A 19199-nucleotide genomic window follows, 5' to 3' on the forward strand; every position below is an offset into this window, starting at 1 on the left:
CCACACTCCTCAGAGCCCTACTGTTCACTGTGTAAGACCTACCCTGGTTGATTCCACTTAAGTGCAAAACCTCATACTTGACTGTATTAAATTCCATCTGCTATTTTTCAGCCCATTTTTCCAGCCGATGCAGATCCCTCTGCAAGCTATGATTGCCTTTCTCACTGTCCACTACACCCCCAATCTTGGTGTTATCCATAAATTTGCTGATCAGTTAACCACATTATTATCCAGATCATTGATATAGATGACAAACAACAAAGGACCCAGCACCATTCCCTGCAGCACACCACTTGTCACAGGCCTCCAGTCAGACAGGCAACCCTCTACTCCCACACTTTGGCTTCTCTCACAAAGCCAGTTTCTAATCCAGTTTGCTACCTCATCCTGAATGCCGAGCGACTGAACCTTCTTGACAAGCCTCCCATGTAGTAGCTTGTAAAATGGCTTACCAAAGTCTATGTACACAACATCCACTGCCTTGCCTTCATCCACTTTCAAGGTAATTTCATTGTTAGACATGACCTACCACTCATGAAACCATGCTGACTAGCCTTAATCAGTTCATGTCTATCCAAATAGTTGTTTATCCGGTCCCTTAGAATACCTTCCAATAACTTTCCCACAACTGACATCAGACTCACCAGCCTATAATTTCCTGGTTCCTGTTGAGAGCCTTTTTTAAAAACAGTGGAACAACATAGGCTATCCTCCAATGCTCTGGTACATCTGCTGTCGCTATGGGTGTTTTAAATCTCTCCTCAGGCCCCAGCAATTTCATCTGCAAACTTTGCAATAAAGCTATTAATTCCATCATCCAAAATATCGACATGTAACACACAAAGAATCAGTCCCAATACAGACACCTGTGGAACACCACTAGTCACCTGCAGCCAACCAGAAAAGGCTTCCTTTATTCCTTCTTTTTGTCTCTTACCCATCAGCCACTGCTTTATCCATTCTAGAATCTTCCCTGTAATACCATGGGGCTTGTAGCTTGTTGAACAGCCTTATCTGTGGCACTTTGTCAAAGACAGTCTGAAAATCCAACTACACAACATCAACCGAATCTCCTTTGTGTGTCCTGCTTGTTATTTCTTCAAAGAATTCCAACAGATTTCTCAGGCAAGATTTTCCCTTGAGGAAACCATGCTGACTAAGGCCATTTTTTAATCATGTGCCTCCAAGTACTCTGAAACTACATGCTTAACAATTGACTCCAACATCTTCCCAACCACTGAGGTCAGACTAACTGGCCTATAGTTCTCTTTCTTCTGATTCTCTCCCTTCTTGAAAAGTGGAGTGACATTTGTAATTTTCCAGTCTCCCAGAACCATTCTAGTGATTCTTTAAAGATCTTTACCAATGCCTCCACAACCTCTTCAGCCACCTCTTTCAGAACCCTTAGGTGTACACCATCTGACAAAGGTGACTTATCTACCTTCAGACCTTTCAGTTTCCCAAGAACCTTCTCCTTAGTAATGGAAACTTCACGCACTTCATGAGCCCTGACACTTGGAACTTCCATCATAGTGCTAGTGTCTTCCACAGTGAAGACTGATGCAAAATACTTACTAAGTTTGTCCGCTGTTTCCTTGTCCCCCATTACTACCTCTCCAGCATCAATTTCCTGTGATCCGATACCCAGTCATGTCTCTCTTTTACACTTTATGTAGCTATAGAAACATTTGGCATCTTTAATATTATTGGCTAGATTAACTTTGCATTCCATCTTTACCTTCTTAATGTCTTTTTGTAGTTGCCTTCTGTTGGTACAGTATTTAAAAGCATCCCAATCCCCTAAACTTCCCACTAATTTTTCTCTATTATATGGCCCCTCATTAGTTTTCATGTTGACCATGGTTGTATCATCTTGCCTTTAGAATACTTCTGCCTCTTTAGGATGTATATATCCTGTGCCTTTCAAATTGCTTCCAGAAATTCCAGCCATTGCAGCTCTGCCGCATTCCCTGCCAGTGATCTTTTCTAATTAAACACAAAGTACACTTCAGATGCTGTGGTCAAATAAACACGTACAAACAAGCTGGATCAACTCAGCAGGATGGGCAGCATCTGTTGAAATGAGCAGTCAACATTTCGGGCTGAGACCCTTCGTCAGGACTAAAGGAGGAGGGGGGGGCAGGGGCCCGATAAAGAAGCTGGGTGAGGGTGGAATGTTGCAGGTGAAAAACCAATCAGAGGAAAGATCAAGGGGTGGGGAGGGGATAGGCTGGAGAGGTGAAGAAGGAATGTAAGGGGAAAGCACTATGTGCAGTAGAAGAAGGCAGAAACATGAGAGAGGTGATAGGTAGCTAGAAGAGGAGGCAGAGTGAAAGTGGAATGGGGGAAGGGAGAGGGAGGGAATTACCAGAAGTTGGAGAATTCGATGTTCATACCAAGGGGCTGGAGACTACCCAGATGGTATATGAGGTGTTGCTCCTCCAACCTCTTTGTGGGTTACGTGGAACAGTCTATGCTCCAAATCTATACTGGTACTGCTCCCCAACTTTTCCTTCGATACATTGACGACTACATTGGTGCTGCTTCCTGCACCCATGCTCAGTTCGTCAATTTCATTGACTTTGCCTTTAACTTTCACCCAGCCCTCAAATTCACTTGGTCCATCTAGGACACTTCTCTCCCCTTTCTCGATCTCTATCTCTGGATAGACTATCCACTGACATCTTCTATAAACCTACTGACTCCCATAATTACCTTGATTATACCTCTTCCCACCCTGCCAAATGTAAAAATGCTATTCCCAGTTCCTCCGTCTCTGCCGCATCTGCTCCAAGGATGAGGCTTTCTGTTCCAGGACATTCCAAATGTCCTCTTTCTTTAAGAATTGTGGTTTCCCTTCTGCCGTCATCAATGATGCCCTCACCCACATCTCCTCCATTTCCCGCACTTCAGCCCTCACCCCATCCTCCCGTCACCACAACAGGGACCGTGTTCCACTTGTCCTCATCTATCACCCCACCAGCCTCCAAATCCAGCATATTATCCTCCGCAACTTCCGCCATCTTCAACAGGACCCCATCACTAAGGACATCTTTCCCTCTCTACCCCTCTCTGCTTTTCGCAGGGATCATTCCCTCTGCAACTGCCTGGTCCACACGTTCCCCCCCCCCCCCACAGATCTCCCACCTGGGACCTATCCCTGCAAGTGTAAGTGCTACACCTGTCCCTACACCTCCTCTCTTACTACCATTCAGGGCCCCAAACAGACTTTCCAGGTGAGACAGCACTTCACCTGTGAGTCTGTTGAGATAATCTATTGCATCCGGTGCTCCCTCTTCTACATCGATTGGGGGACCGCTTTGTCAAGCACCTCCGCTCCGTCCGCCACAACAGGCAGGATCTCCCGGTTGCCACTCACTTCAACTCTGCTTCACATTCCCATTTGGATATGTCCATACAAGGCCTCCTCTACTGCCATGATGCGGCCAACTCTAGTTGGAGGAGCAACACCTCATATACCATCTGGGTAGTCTCCAGCCCCTTGGTATGAACATCAAATTCTCCAACTTCCGGTAATTCCCTCCCTCTCCCTTCCCCCATCCCACTTTCACTCTGCCTCCTCTTCTAGCTGCCTATCACCTCTCTCATGATTCTGTCTTCTTCTACTACCCATAGTGCTTTCCCCTTACATTCCTTCTTCACCTCTCCTACCTATCCCCTCCCTCCCTGCTTCCCCTCCCCACCCCTTGATCTTTCCTCTGATTGGTTATTCACCTGGCACCTTCCACCCTCCCCCCACCTTCTTTATAGGGCCCCTGCCCCCTCCTTTAGTCCTGACAAAGGGTCTCGGCCTGAAACGCTGACTGCTCCTTTCAACGGACACTGCCTGACCTGCTGAGTTCATCCAGCTTGTTTGTACATGTTTATCTTTTCTAATTCATTCTGGCCAACTCCTCCCTCTTGCCTGTTATTCCCTTTGTTCCAGTGTAATATTGATATATCTGATTTTGGCTTCTCCTCAAATTTCAGGGTGAATTTGATCATATTATGATCATTTTCCCCTAAAGATTCTTTTACCTCAAGCTCTCTAATCAATTGTGGTTCATTGCACAACACCCAATCCAGAATAGCTGATCCCCTAGTGGGCTCAACCACGAGCTGCTCTAAAAAGCCAATTTGTAGGCACTCAAAAAATTCCCCCTCTTGAAATCCAGATCAACATGATTTTCCCAATCTACCTGCATATTAAAATCTATGACTATTGTAACATTACCCTTCGGGCATGCATTTTCTATCTCCCGTTATAATTTGTAGAACTCATCCTTACTACTGTTTAGGAGTCTGTATATAAATTTCAGCAGGATCTTTTTACCCATGCAGTTCCTTAGCTCTGTCCACAATGATTCAACACCTTCCAACCCCATGTCATCTCTTTCTAATGATTTGATTTAAGTTTTTCATCAGAGCAACAACACACTTTCTGTCTTCCTGCCTGATCTTTCAATATAATGTGTATCCTTAGACATTAAACTCCCAGCTATAATCTTTCAGCCATGAATCGGTGATGCCTACTTCATTCATGCCAAATCTGTAAATCTGTTACAAGTTCATTTACCTTATTCCGTATACTATGCACGTACAAGTATAACACCTTCAGTCCTGTAGTCACCCTTTTTGATTTTGTCCACCTTTTACATTTCAACTTATTTTGTTGACTGCAATCTTGCCCCATCATCAGCCTCAACTTGCTAAGAATCTCACTACATATTGCCTCTACTTGTAAATGAACTATCTCATCTTTAGCACTATCACTCCAGTTCCCATCCACCTGCCAAATTAGTTTAAACCTACAATGATATTGGACCCCCTCTGGTTCGGGTAGAACCTGTCCCTTTTGTAGAGGTAAAACCTTCCCTAAAAGAGATCCCAAAGATCCGTAAATCTGAACCCCTACCCCAGTTCCTCAGCCATGCGTTCACATCCACTGGCATGTGGCACAGGCAGTAATCCAGAGATTACTATGCTAAAGTAATCTCAGCATTCCTAGTTTTTCAGCTTTCCTAGTTCCCTGAAATCTCTCTTCAGGACCTCCTCACCTTGTCTATGTACCTGCTCACCCTCAGCCTTGAGAATGCCATGGACCTGATCAGAGATATCCCTGATCCTGGCACCAGAGGGACAACATGCCATCCGTGTGTCTCCACTGCGCCCACAGAACCTCATTACTCTTCCTTTAACTAAGGAATCTCTTATCAACACTGCAGTCCTCTTCACCTCTCTGCTCTTATGAGTCACAGCACCAAACTCAGTGCCAGAGACCCAGTCATTGTGGCTCCCCTCAGCAGGTTGTCCCTGTCAATAGTATCTAAAGTTGTATACTTATTATTGAAGGGAACGGCCACAGGTGTACCCTGCACCTGCTGGTTGTGCATTTCCCTTCCTTCTCCTGACAGTCACCCAGTTACCTGTCTCCCGCAACCTCGCTGTAGTTCCTGTTTATCACCTCCTCATTCTTCCATATGAGTCAAAGGTCATTGGGCTACCAATCCAGTTCCTTAATATGTTCTCTCAGGAGCTGCAGCTCGGTGCACCTGGTGCAGATGTGTTTACCTTGGAGACTGAAGTTCACCCAGACTTCCCACAGAGTACAAAACACTGCTCATGGAGCCACTCTCACTAAACTACAATGCCCTAACAGATGCTTGATCTTGCCTGATGATGAGCCAAAGCCACTTGAAACACTGGCACACCACAAAAGAATGGGCACTGCACTGGCACTCGAGTTATCTTTATCGGCTCCTTCTGATAAATCCCTCTTGCTGACTGGTCGCTCCATAACTCAGAGAAAGTGCCACGAAACTCTGCCTTTAAAATCTCGATTGCACTGCCCTGATTAAAAGTTAGCTCTTTTTACGCACCTCTGATGTGGATTGACCAACTCATCATATAGTAAGGAAATGTATGAAAGCACTCAGCGAGAAAAAATATGGTTGAAATACATGTTGGGTATTTATTATTCGCTGTGCAATAAAACATAACACTGTTATTAAAGAACTAGACAACTTTATCTGGTTGAATTTGCAAACTGCAAGTTTTGTAGGCAACATGGTGCACCTGGCAGAGTAGGGATGGATGATTAAAATATACAACAGTTCAGAAAGTACATAATTGCAAGTAGCCCTACAGTGTACATCCGTATGCGAGACCAGCTTTTCACTGTATCTTGGTATGTGACAGCAATAAACCAAATCCAATTCTCACCTGAAATGCCCTGTCTTCAACTAATCTCAGATTCTTCAAATAAAATTCTTAAAATAAAGTGTGCAGCAGCTACTTGAAGCAAAAAGACAAAACACTTCTGACAATTCATTAAAATTTGTTGTTAGTTTAATTCTTACAAAGCCATGCAAGACTAATTCTTGCATTACAAATTTAAAAACCAAAGTGACACTGCATTGAATATTACTTTGCATAATTAACATATCGTTAGCAAATTGTTGAATGGGCCAAAGGAACTACAATACAGAAGCTGAATTCATTTTCTTCAGAAATTTTCCAGAGCAATAGCCAGTGAGCTGTAAAAATATAATGGAAACTCAGGTGGTCCAAAGAAAATAATTTCTTTCCACCTACTTGGTAATACCATCTTGGTATTTATATAACATTTCTCTTCATGCTATTTTTTAACTGGCAAGGATGACATTCAAAAGTTACTGAATCTGATCATCCTTTTTAATCCAAAAGATGCCACTGTTGAATTTAGTTGTTATGGTGGCCAGCTGCTAAACATATTATCCTCATGCTGAATGGGAGCCGGATGTCCAAGGTTACACATTGTGTCAGAGGGATAGGAAGGTAGGCAAAGGGGTTACGTGGCTCTGCTGGTAAAGAATGGTATGAAATCATTAGAAACATGTAACATAGGATTGGAAGGTATTGAATCCACATAGCTTGAGTTAAGAAAGTGCAAGAGTAAAAAGTATACAGGCCTCTAAACAGTAGCTGGGATGCTACTGTTTCTGTAACAGTAGCTACAGATTACAACAGGAAATAGAAAAGGCATAACAAAAGGGCATTGTTATGATAGTCATGGGAGATTTTAACATGCAGGTAGATTGGGAAAATCAAGTTGGTAAGGGATCTCAGGAGAGTTTATTTGTTGAATGCCTAAGAGCTGGATTTTTAGAGCAATCTGTCATTGAGTATTCTAGATCAGCTATACTGGATTGGGTGTTATGTAATGAACCAGAGGCAATTAGAGAGCTTAAGGTAAAGAAACCCTTAAGAGGCAGTGATCACAATATGATTGAGTTCAACTTGAAATTTGATAGGGAGAAAGTATAGACTGACGTAGGGGTATTTCAGTGGAGTGAAGGAAATTATAGCGATATGAAGGAGGAGTTGACCAAAGTAAATTGGAGGGAGATGCTGGCAGGATGACAGCAGAGCAGCAATGGCTCGAGTCACTGGGAAAAATGAGGAAGGTGCAGGACAGATGTGTTCCAAAAACAAAAAAATACTCAAAAGGCAAAATAGTACAACCATGACTGACAAGGGAAGTTAAAGCTAACGTAAAAGCAGAAGACAGGGCATACATTTAGCAAAATTAGCAGGAAGGCAGAGGATTGGGAAGCTTTTAAAAGCAACTAAAGTAATTATTAAAAGGGAAAAGATCAAATACGAAACCAGGTTAGCAAACAATATCCAGGTAAATAGAAAAAGCTTTTTTCAAGTATGTAACAAATAAAAGAGTTATGAGAGAGGATGCAGAACTGCTAGATTGGCTGACTGGGAGGAGGCGGCAAGTGGAAATAAAAGTATCCTTTTCTGGTTGGTTGCCAGTGACTAGTGGTGTTCCACAGTGGTTGTTGTTTGGACCACTTCTTTTTATGCTGTATATCAATGATTTGGATGATGGAATGGGTGGCTTTTTTGCCAAGTTTGCAGATAATATGAACATTAATGGAAGGGCAGGTAATGTTGAGGAAATAGGTAGGCTGCAGAAGGCCGAAGACAGATTAGGAGAATGGGCAAAAGAGTGGCAAATGAAATACAGTGTTGGAAAATGCATGGTCATGCATTCTGGTAGTAGGAATAAATGTGCAGAGTATTTTTGAAATGGGGAGAAAATTCAAAAATCTGAGATGCAAAGGGATTTTGGAGTCCTTTTGCAGAACATCCTAAAGGTTAACTTACAGGTTGAGTGAGTGGCAAGGAAGGTAAATGCAATGCGGGCATTCAGTTCAAGCGGTCAAGAATATAAGAGCAGGGATGTGATGCTGAGGCTTTCTAAGGCACTGGTGAGGCCTCTCCTTGAGTATAGTGAACACTCTTGGACTTATTATCTTAGAAAAAATGTGCTAGCATTGGAGAGGGTCTAGAGGAGGTTCACAAGGATGACTCTGGGAATGAAAGGGTTATTACATGAGGAATGTTTCATGGCTCTGGGCCTGTACTCGCTGGAATTTAGAAGGACGAGGGAGGATCTCAATGAAACCTTTCTAAAGTTGAAAGGCCGAGACAGAGTAGATATGGAAAGGATGTGTCCCATGGTGGGGGAGTCTATGACAAGAGGGCACAGCTTCAGGATAGAGGTGCATCCATTTAAAACAGGTGCAGAGAAATTTCTTTAGCCAGAGGGAGGTGAATTTGTTACTACAGTGAGCTGTGGAGGCCAGGTTATTGGGTGTATTTAAGGCAGAGATTGTTAAGTTCTTGATTGGCCACGGCATGAAAGGTTATGGGGAGAAGACCGGGGAGTGGAGCTGAGGAGGGGGCAAAAAAAGATCAGCCATGATTGAATGGCAGAACAGACTCAATGGGTCAAATGGTCTAATTCTGTCCCTGTGCCTTGTGTTTTTTTTATATTCTTTTGAAAACTATTGCAGTCATTTAGTTCATTTGGATAAATGATAGTATTTCACACAGAAGGGTCTATTTAAAACTAACCAGCATTTTATCAAGGGATATTTAAAAAGAAATTTTCTACCCAAACTAAATTTCAACAAGTTTTGAATTCTATCAGAGCCTCAATCTTCCCCTCTCCTAATTTTCTTGTGATCTGCCTTTCTCTTCAGTTCCTCTGTTCACTGTGTTTCACTATCCCTCCTGATTTTTCCCTCTGATTCCAAATGGTCAATCCATAGCAGAAATCTTAGTTTCATTTCCTTACATTATCATCTTCTGAATTCCAAGCTCCACATAACGTCACGTTCTTCAAAGAATCAAAGTACAAAGTACATTTATTTTCACTGTATACGGAATACAACTCAGAGATTTGTCCTCTCACAAAACAAAGAAACACTGTAGAACCTGTTCAAAGAACCAATGAGCAAAAAAAGAAAAGATTGCACAAAGAGCGAAAAGCAAGAGAACAACATAGATGATCAAACACCAAACTAGGAGACCAGGAGCATTTAGTTTAGTTCAGTTCAGTGCCACACCAGTAGGCTGCAGAGACAGTCTTCACCAAGGTGCCCCAAACTGCTCACAGACAGCAAAAAGAGTAACCAGAATCCAGAAACACATGCCACATTAACCTCAAAGTCCCCCAAAATGAGTCCTTAGCCACAAACCTCGCTGATCAATCCTTACAACTTGGAACCCAAGACTCCTGCACTTTCCTCTGACAGCAGTTAGTGAGAGGGAGAGGAAGACCGTTCAAATGCAGTCAGATGGCACTGAATAACGACTGACACACCCTCCACTCTCAGCATTGTCAACTTAAAGCTCGCTCAGCGCCTCAATCGGACAGACGGAATGGAGCCGATGACCTGCTTCCAGGCCACACATTTTACTCCCAACCTCATGCAACATGCCAGATTGCTCAATCAGCCCAAAAAACACACCATTAAAATGTAAAGCACAGGCTCCAATCGCACACAGCTTTGTATTAGAATCATATTTTTAAAAAGTAGCAGCACAAGTAGTTTCATAAACTGTCTGCAAGATGTCACTGTTGTTCTCTGAAAAACATTAGGATAGATGTCTCCAGGGTTGGACAGGATATATCTCATGCTAACTACTGGAAGCAGGGAGAAAATTGCTGCACCTTTGGCGACGGTCTTTGTGTCCTTACTGACCACAAGAGTTGTACAAGATGAATAGAGAGTGGCAAGTGCTATTCCTTAGTTCAAGAAAGGGAGTAAGGATAACCCTGAGACTTATAGACCTATCAGTCTTACTCTAGTGGTGAGCAAATTATTGGAGAGGATGCTTAAGAGAAAGGAATTTATGAGCATTTGAAGAAACATTGTCTGATTAGGGATAATCAGCATGGCTTTGTGACAGGCAGGTCACGCATCACAAACCTGAATTAATTCTTTGAGAATGTGACAAAGTATGTTATCAAAGAGAGCTGTGGTTGTGGGGTACATAGATTTTAGTAAGGCATTTGACAAGCTTCCCCATGTTCGGCTCATACAGAAAATCAGGAGGCATGGGAGCCAGGGATATTTGGCGATGTGGATACAGAATTGATATGCCTATAGAAAGCAGAGAGTGGTAGTAGATGGAGTGCATTCTGCCTGGAGGTCAGTGACCAGTGGTGTTCTGCAGGAATCTATTCTGGGATACCCTGCTCTTCGTGATTTTCATAAATGAGTGATGAGAAAGTAGAAGGGTGTGTTAGTAAGATTGCAGATGGCATGAAGGTTGGTAAAGTAAATAGTGTGGAGAATTTTTGTAGGTTGCAGCGGGCATTGACAAAATGCAGAGCTGAGACTGAGAAGTGGCAGATGGAGTACTCTTTCTTCAATGTGATAAGTGTTCTTCTATCCACGTCAACACACTACTTTCATGAGCTTTTATTTTATGCACTAGCTTTTTTTGTGGGACCTTATAAAATGATATCTATGAATCCAAATAAACTGTATCTACAGCTTCCTCACTACTGACACTGCCCAATACATCCATGAAAAGTTTTCCTTTTATAAAACAGTGACTTGGTTTGACTGCATTAATCTTCTCTAAATGACTAGTTACTTCTTCCTTGATTATGTCTCCAGTAATTCGCTTTCAATAGCTAGTTTCCTTCTTTTGGTTGTCTTTGCTTTCTCAACAATGGTGACACATTTGTGGCTTTCCAATCTTCTGGAACTAAGTACATTTTGAAAACTATCAGCCAATGGTCCCACCAACTCTGCAACATTTATTTTAAAAACCCTTGATGCAGATTATGGGGTCCTGATGGCTAGTTTGTCTTTAGACCCACTAGCTTTTCTCAACAACTTATCCCTCAAGATAGAGACTGTTACAATTCTCCCTTGCAATTTGAAACTAGCCCATCTGCCAACTTGGATCATTTCCAGTGTCCTCCGCTGTGAAGACTGAAGGAAAATATTGGCTCAAATTACATGCCATTTCCTTGTTTCCTATTACTTACTCCACAGTCTAACCCTCCAAGGATCCTACACTTCCCTTTCTACCCTCTTCATTTTTATATGTCCAAAGAAGCTTTTGCTGTTTGTTTTGATATTACCTGTCAGTTATCCTTCATAAGCAGTTTTCTCCCAGCCTATAAGCTTTTTAGTCTCTGCTGGTTCCTGAAAATTTCCAAGCCCTCTGGTCTACCACCAGCTTTTACTCTTTTATAAATGGGTCAAAGTGAGGAATTATTTATACAGCTGACTATCATAATTTTTCACAGCAGAAATATAAAGAAGTTAATGCTTCAGCTGTTTTCTTCACAGCTCTATATTTACAGTGCTTTACAGCGTGTGCAACACGAATGTGAAAGTGTGAAGAATTACAAATACGAGGTTGGAGCACTTGTGACACAAAATTGTAACAAAGGCATCCTATCTACTTGAAGTACAATCAATTACTACTAATGACACATAGACTGCTTTGAATTGATTAGAACAATGTAGGAACTGAATGTTGCCACTCCATATTCACCACTTCAGCAGACCCAAAGATTAAATGATGGAAATACGCTGAGAATGTACAGGTCATTAACACCTCACCTTTTCTGTGAACGGCAAAATAAACACGGAAATGATGTTTTGACATCTGGAAAAGCTGAACATATGATAGAGAATTGACGTATACTGAAACTTCACAAAGATGGAAGGAAATGTGGCACATGCGTCAAACAAACAATTATTTTGAGTTACAAAACCTAAGAGGCAGTGGAAAATAGATCAAGTAGGTTTTGATGTTTTGTCACAAATTTAATCTCTTTTTCAAATCTCACCTACACCAACCCCACACTCCCCCACACACCAAAAAGCCACATTAATTCTTATCAAATATAGATACCACCCTAATAGATAGTGCTTAGAACTGAATCTATCCAATCTCACATGAATTTAGAGCCTGCAATGTTCTTGCCTTATTTAAGTGTGGCTACAAAGATTAGAGGAGATGTGGAGATAATAATTCAATAAAATGACTCCTTTTTGAATACAAGATTAACTTGGGTGGACATACAGGATCCCATGACATTGTTTCAGGCAGAGCAGTGATTTGAGGATTACTGAGTCAACACACCCGTAATCAAATTAACGATGTTTCTGGGATTTTAAAATCAGGTTATTAACAGTCAGAACTGAGACACCCCATAAGTGCACAGATCTACCTCTGCAATTAAATCATCCACAAAACATGCATTAAATTTGCAGCTTTTCCTCCTTGAGTTTCCGATTCTATATTCAACCACTCCCTTTTTCTGGCACCTTTCCATGCAACTGTAGGAGTTGCCATATTCCCACCACTTCCACCCCCCCCCCCGCCCCCCGCTATCCAGGGATCCAAACTGTCCTTACAAGTGTAAGAGCAATTCACTTGCACTTCCTCTAATCCTGGTGTTCAATACGTGGTCTCCTCTACCTAGTGGTACCCTTGCAGACAGGTACTTTGCAAATCAGTCATCCATTCTGTTTTTCTTTACAAAATTTCCCACCTTCTGTCACTTTAATTCTCTGACCCTCTCCCACTCTGGCCTTTGTCTTCAGCCTCCTACACTGCACATCATTGGGGCAGTGCAAGGAACAGCACCATCTGAGCAAAATGCAGCCAAATTGCAGGTAACTAGCTTTGTACTTTCTCCATAGTTTAATTTTTTTCTTTCTTTCAGGTTTCCCTATCTCTAACTGCCAGTATTTAAAAACTTTGATCTCAACCCCACCACAGATAATCCACAAACATGAGAATATTGTCAGATGCTGGAAATCCAAGCAACACACACAAATTGCTGGAGGAACTCAGCTGGCCAGGCAGCATCTATGGAAAAGAGTAAAGAGTCAACATTTCAGGCTGAGACCTTTCATCAGGATACATCTTCTAGTCCACGTTCTCGCCCTTCCCGCAAATTTAACACACATTTGCACTATCAGTTTTCCAGATTTGATGGCAAATACTTGGTCTTGAACACTGATTCTATCTCTGCTATAGTGGCTCTGCCAAGTGTTTGTTTTTCATATTTTTGTTTTGGCTTGCCAGGATTTACGGGTTTTATTTTGCTCTAAAATATTTAAGACCTGCAAGAGGTTACCAACAACTGTGATGACTGACTTAGTTCAAATTATGACCAGAACTAATGAGGTATGCTATCTTGGAGTAATCCTTTGGAGATTCTTACAGACTTAATTTCAGGTGATTGAACTTTGTTCCTAAAATCATTACTGCATTAATTGAAAGACAAAAAAACCCACTAATAATTTGAATTAGTTAGTTATTTATATCTGTGACATCAATAATTTCTTCTGTATCTATTTAAGAAGAGCTCTCGTTTCTTGCATCAGCAGTGCACCATCTCTAGCCTGCCAGCTGTTCTGCTTCTTGTAATGTTCAGTGGTGGTTGGCAAACCAACATAGTGCATTACCACCTCCTATTGAGTTGAAGTGTGGAGCAAAGAGACAGGAGGTAAAGCACTAAATTAACCACCCCAATTAAACCTCAAATAATATCAAAAAGTCTAATGCTTTGCAGAAAGTCAAATATGTACTTCTATACGTTACAATGACAGTGATATCCTAATGAACTTTCATTGTTAAGCTATGTCTGTCCCAAAGATCTCTATTTAGCAATTAGATGTTTCTTTTGCAGCTCCCAGGAACTGTATTCAAACACTATATGCGGCACCTTTTTTGGCATTCCCATAAAATTTTAAGGAGTGTACTTCACTTCGATTGCTTGGCAAGAATGTCTGCCACCTTGTTTACTTCAACCCCAACATGGGCAGGAACTCATATGAAATGTATACACAGGCCTAGATCCTGCAGCCTCAACAGATGTTGTCCAATCTCAAGAAGAATGCCTGGCTTACAATTTTAATTATCTATTTTAATAGATGTCAAGACTGAGAATGAATCAGAGCCCCTTAGTACATAATCAGGGTGTACTTCTTCAATCCATTCCAAGGCTAAAATGATAGCAACCATCTCAAGAAATGTATACTGATACTTAGTCTGATAATCTTTTCTTAATAGTTACCTGAAACTTTGGAACATAAATAGAAGCACCGGTATGACTGGTCACTGGATCTTTTGAATTATGTAGTTATGTAAGAATCCATAATATCTTTCTTGCATGTATTGCTGAACTTCCTGTACCACTGATAAATAATCACCAAAGGCCCATATTAACCACAAGCAAAGGGAAAAGCCAATGACAAATGACAGAGAGGGGTACATTGGGATCATAATCCACATTAAACAACCCAAGATTTTGTGCATATCCACCCAAAACTGAAGACTTTACAAATGCAATGCTCTCAACACTCTACTAATGTTGCCAATATTGGATGACCAACTTTATGCCCTATTACATTAACCCAATAAACTAATACTAACTGTAAGCCAGCAGTTCTGAAATGGAGAACCGACTTTTGAGGAAAGTTTACTAGCAAAATTAATTGGACTAGGTAAGCCAGCAAATCTCGGATTTACAGTTTATAAGAAAAGATCTCATTTGTGAAATATCAAACCCAATGTTTTATTCCAAGAGACAATGCACAAAATTCCAATGTACCCTGCAGGTGCATTAAACAGTGTATGTATATTTAGTAACACTGTAAACCAAGTGTTACTTGCAAAACCACTAGCATTGTGTCAAAATGCTTTACCAATGCTTTACTGTATAGTGGATTAATAGGAAATAGTTGTTGATCTGGAGACTGTACTGATTAATTACAGTTTTTCTACATTTATCAGTTTACAGTTGGGGCTCACAGATTCCTTGGTAAATTTTTCTCCTTTTGTTTTGCATCAGCCCAAGACATGCACCATCTCCAGTGAGCAGAGTGAACTGCTCCTGGGACTTTGCCAGTATTCTGCAATCAGTACTCAAAAGCTACATGGGGCAGCTGAGAGCAGTTCTTCCTATAGTCTACTCTTCCTCCCTGGAGAAAAGGACTTGGCTATGTCTCAGCATTTTGCCACGGTGACATGGCCAAAATTTAAAAAAAATACTTCAGTGTGGGAGAGGCTGTAAATTTGGGAGCAGATCCTGCCATTCTACATTAAACTAGGTTGGGGTTCATAAACACCACCACAGATACCATCTTCAGAAAGCTGCAATGCCCATTACTGCCCACTGGTGACATTCTTTTTAATACCAAATTGAAGTGTATCATTCATAGAATACATTACCTATATAGTGAACAACGCATGTCTGTCCTTTTTTTGGAAATGTCCTGCCTAAAAAAAGATTATAATTAGTACATTTTTATGGTTAGTACTTACTATGTATGACATTTACCAATGACTTGAAATAGATTGCACAATTGAATATATTCAAATGTAACATTGCAAATGTAGGATATTCCATTATTTTAATGCTATTAGCTTTAGAACATAGTGCTTAAACGTACTAACTTTCAGAATTAGTTGCCAAAACGTATCTTCGTCTCGTAAGTTTCAGATTCTATGCCTATTTCAGAATGGTTGGCTTTGATCTCTCAAGGATTTGACTACTGCAATAACTAAACTTTACATATATCTTCGAGCACACGCTCTGTTAAATCAGTAAAAACATGCCGGATCGTTTCCTCGTTCCTCGATACTAACTGAACAAATTGTTCAAGTGAAAATCGAAGTAGAGCGAAATCCCGCAGTCCCTCCGTTATCTCTCCCTTACAGTACAGTACTGGCCTTTAAGCAGCTGTCAGCAAATGCCATTTAAATATCCACACACTGCATTGCTACCAAATTTGTCTAGACTGCTAAGACTGCTACAATGCTAACACAACACATAACCCAACTAACACAATAAATATCCTTTGTAAAGAAGAATTACCGTCTCCTGGCGATATTGTCTCGATTTCAACGCCCATTCTTAAACGATGATAATTTAAAAAATAGATATATGTATCTTTCCACAAGGAAATTGTCAAAATCGCCACTAAAAACGACAGCAACGTCTCTTCTCCCTTCCACCCAGCGTGGCTGGAAATACGCACCAGCCGAGCCCAGCCTGTCAATGAACGCGTGACGTCGTCCCTGCACGTCAATCATCCGGAACCCACCCAGTTCCCACGCGGAATTGGAAGGTTGGTCGGTTCCGTGCGCCAATCAGCAGCGAGGCAGCGGAGACCGGCTCTTTTCACCCCTCCCCCATCTTCCCGCTAAGCAGGTTTCTGTGGTTCCCACAGCCGACGTGGGGTTAGGTTGAAGTTGCAGTCTGGCACGACTATCGAATGGAGAATGGACTTATTTTAAACTAATGGAACTTGACTGAGAGCTTTGCAAGTCTACGGAATATTCTTCGTAATAAAGTACAGTAGAATGTAGAGCCAGATAGAGAAAGAGAGATGTAATCATTTAGTTCGCACACAGTACTGCTCCCTCTGGTTCTAACGGAGATATAACTTGGATCCCTGCCACAGGCAAAGCATTCCAATCACATCACTAACAATGTGTGCTATACACAAAATACTTGGGAACTCTTCTTTGTTGCACTACTTTTTATTTCTGTTTTTAGTTCTGTACAGGGCTAGTTCAGGTGACATCAGTACCTCTTGTCAGACATTCTCTCGGGATTGAGGATAACTTCCTCACCGTTGTGTAGGTGAGGTAGTTAAAGAGGCCATTACGTGAAAGTCCAGGTCCCTTCTGTCAGGAGGGGCAGGCGGTTGGGGATATGTGTGTAATTGGTCTAATCCTTCCACTGATCGTGCAAGTAACCTGTGGAGATAATGCATTTCTACAGGGAAGCTTTGTGTATCTGTTTGCACTCTTCCCCCTGCCCCCATCCTCCCATAGCAGAACTTGGAAAAGAGCGCCCGTTGTCATGCAAACAACGAGAAGGATGTAACAGCACTGGAGAGAATATACAGGAGATTGATAAATAAATTGCCTGATCTGGAAAATTTTAGTTAAGAGAACAAATGGGAGTTGATTTTCTCAGAAAATAAAGAAGAGTGTGGAAGGTTTATCTATAGTATAAAACTATGAGGCCCAGGTAGAGTGGATAGGAAGCATCAACTTCTGGCACAGCTGTCAATAAAGAAGAAATTAATTTACCTTAAATGGCTGAAAGATTGGGGGGGGGAGTTGATTTCTTTTCGCCCATCTAAAGAAACCTGGGGTCTGTAACACTGAAAGAAACAACTCTCATTACATATTTAAGAAGAACTTTGGGGAGTATCTGATTATGTCTTTGGCTATGTTGCTGTAGATTAAGACCATTTTTTGGCTAAAGTGGTCTTGATGGATCCAATGCCCTTCTTTTGTGCTGTAACTGTCTATAATTCTAGACTTCCATCAATTAATTAGTTAAATTCAATTCTGTGTATATCTAATTATCCATCAATTGCTCACAGTGAACTGAAAGATTTGTGTCTATAGTACTACTATTTTGGACAGAAACTTTATATCACTTAGTACTATGGCTCACAGTAATATAGAAATATATATATATTATTTATATAAATGTATCTATTTATATATATATATAAATAGACACCAATGCTGACTGGCAATGTATGAATTTTAGTAGAAGGGATTTTTTTGCATATAGGTAAAAGTATATTTTGCAAACTTGTACCATTTATCAGGAACTAAAGCAAAAAAGGCATTTGATGATGATTGAAATCTCATATATTCATCCTTTTTTCTTTGTACCTTATTGACAAATTTGCAATGTTAAATAAGAGACATGTGAGAATATACATGTACATATTGCTACCAATGACATAGGAAGGAAAAGCAATGAGGTCCTGAAAAGAGAATTTAGAGAGTTAGGTAAAAAGCTGAGAGCAGGACCTGCTGGGTAGTAATTTCTGGATCGCTGACTGTGCCATGCGCCAGTGAGGGTAAAAACAGGATGATATGGCAAATTAATGCATGTCTCAGAAGCTGGTCCAAGGGGCAGGGCTTCAGGTTCTTGGATCATTGGGATCACTTCTGGGGGATATATGACCTGTACAAAAAGTGACGGGTTGCACCTGAACCTGAGGGGGACCAATATTCTCAGGTGCTGGTTTGTCAGAGCTGTTGGAGAGGGTTTAAACTAATTTGGCAGGGGGTTGGGAGCTGGAGTGAGGGGACTCAGGATGGAACAGATGGTAAAAAGCAAAGATAGCATACAGTCAGACTGCAAGATTGGGCAGGCTGATGATAGGACATAATTGCAGCCAGCAGGGTGAGTATCAGTGCATTAGGGATGCAGAATCAAAAAGGGTAGCAAATGCAATACTCAAAGTGTTATATCTCAATGCATGGAGTATAAGAAATAAGGTGGATGATCTTGTTGCACTATTACAGATTGTTGGGCCATCACAAGTGATGTGTGGCCATCACTGAATTGTAGCTGAAGGATGGTTGTGATTGAGAGCTGAATGTCCAAGGTTATGTGTTGTATTGGAAGGACAGGAAGGTAGACAGAGGAGGTGGCGTGGCTCTGTTGGTAAAGAATGGCATCAAATCAGTAGAAAGATGTGACATAGGATTGGAAGATGTTGAATACTTGTGGGTTCAGTTAAGAAAATACAAGTGTAAAAGGACCCTGTTTGCAGTTACATACAGGCCTCCCAACAGTAGCTGGGGTGTGTACCACCGATTGCAACAGGAAATAGACAAAGGCATGTTAAAAGGACAATGTTATGATTGTCATGTGAGATTTCAACATATAGGTTAATTAGGAAAATCAGGTTGGAAATGGATCCCAAGAGAGTGAGTTTGATGAATGCCTATGAGATGGCTTTTTAGAGCAGTTTGTCATTGAACCTACTAGGGGATCAGTTATACTGGATTGGGTTTTATGCAAAGAACCGGAAGTGATAAGGGAGCCTAAA

The 19199-nt window shown here is 41.3% G+C and overlaps 1 protein-coding gene across 1 annotated transcript in view; it reads right to left on the reverse strand.

The window, feature by feature from the left end:
• Positions 1-16381, reverse strand: part of LOC140733526 (peptidyl-prolyl cis-trans isomerase FKBP1B-like) — a 36192-nt gene extending 19811 nt beyond the window's left edge. The window contains exons 1-2 of the mRNA XM_073056973.1: positions 16202-16381; positions 15556-15603 (exon numbers count right to left, since the gene is read on the reverse strand). Coding sequence (XP_072913074.1) covers positions 15556-15603; positions 16202-16238 — 85 coding nt within the window. The 5' untranslated portion in view covers positions 16239-16381. The remainder of the gene's footprint in view (positions 1-15555; positions 15604-16201) is intronic.
• Between the last annotated feature and the right edge of the window lie 2818 nt (positions 16382-19199).

The sequence above is a fragment of the Hemitrygon akajei genome, chromosome 9 (genome assembly GCF_048418815.1).
Source record: "Hemitrygon akajei chromosome 9, sHemAka1.3, whole genome shotgun sequence".
In the NCBI taxonomy this organism is placed as follows: domain Eukaryota; kingdom Metazoa; phylum Chordata; class Chondrichthyes; order Myliobatiformes; family Dasyatidae; genus Hemitrygon; species Hemitrygon akajei.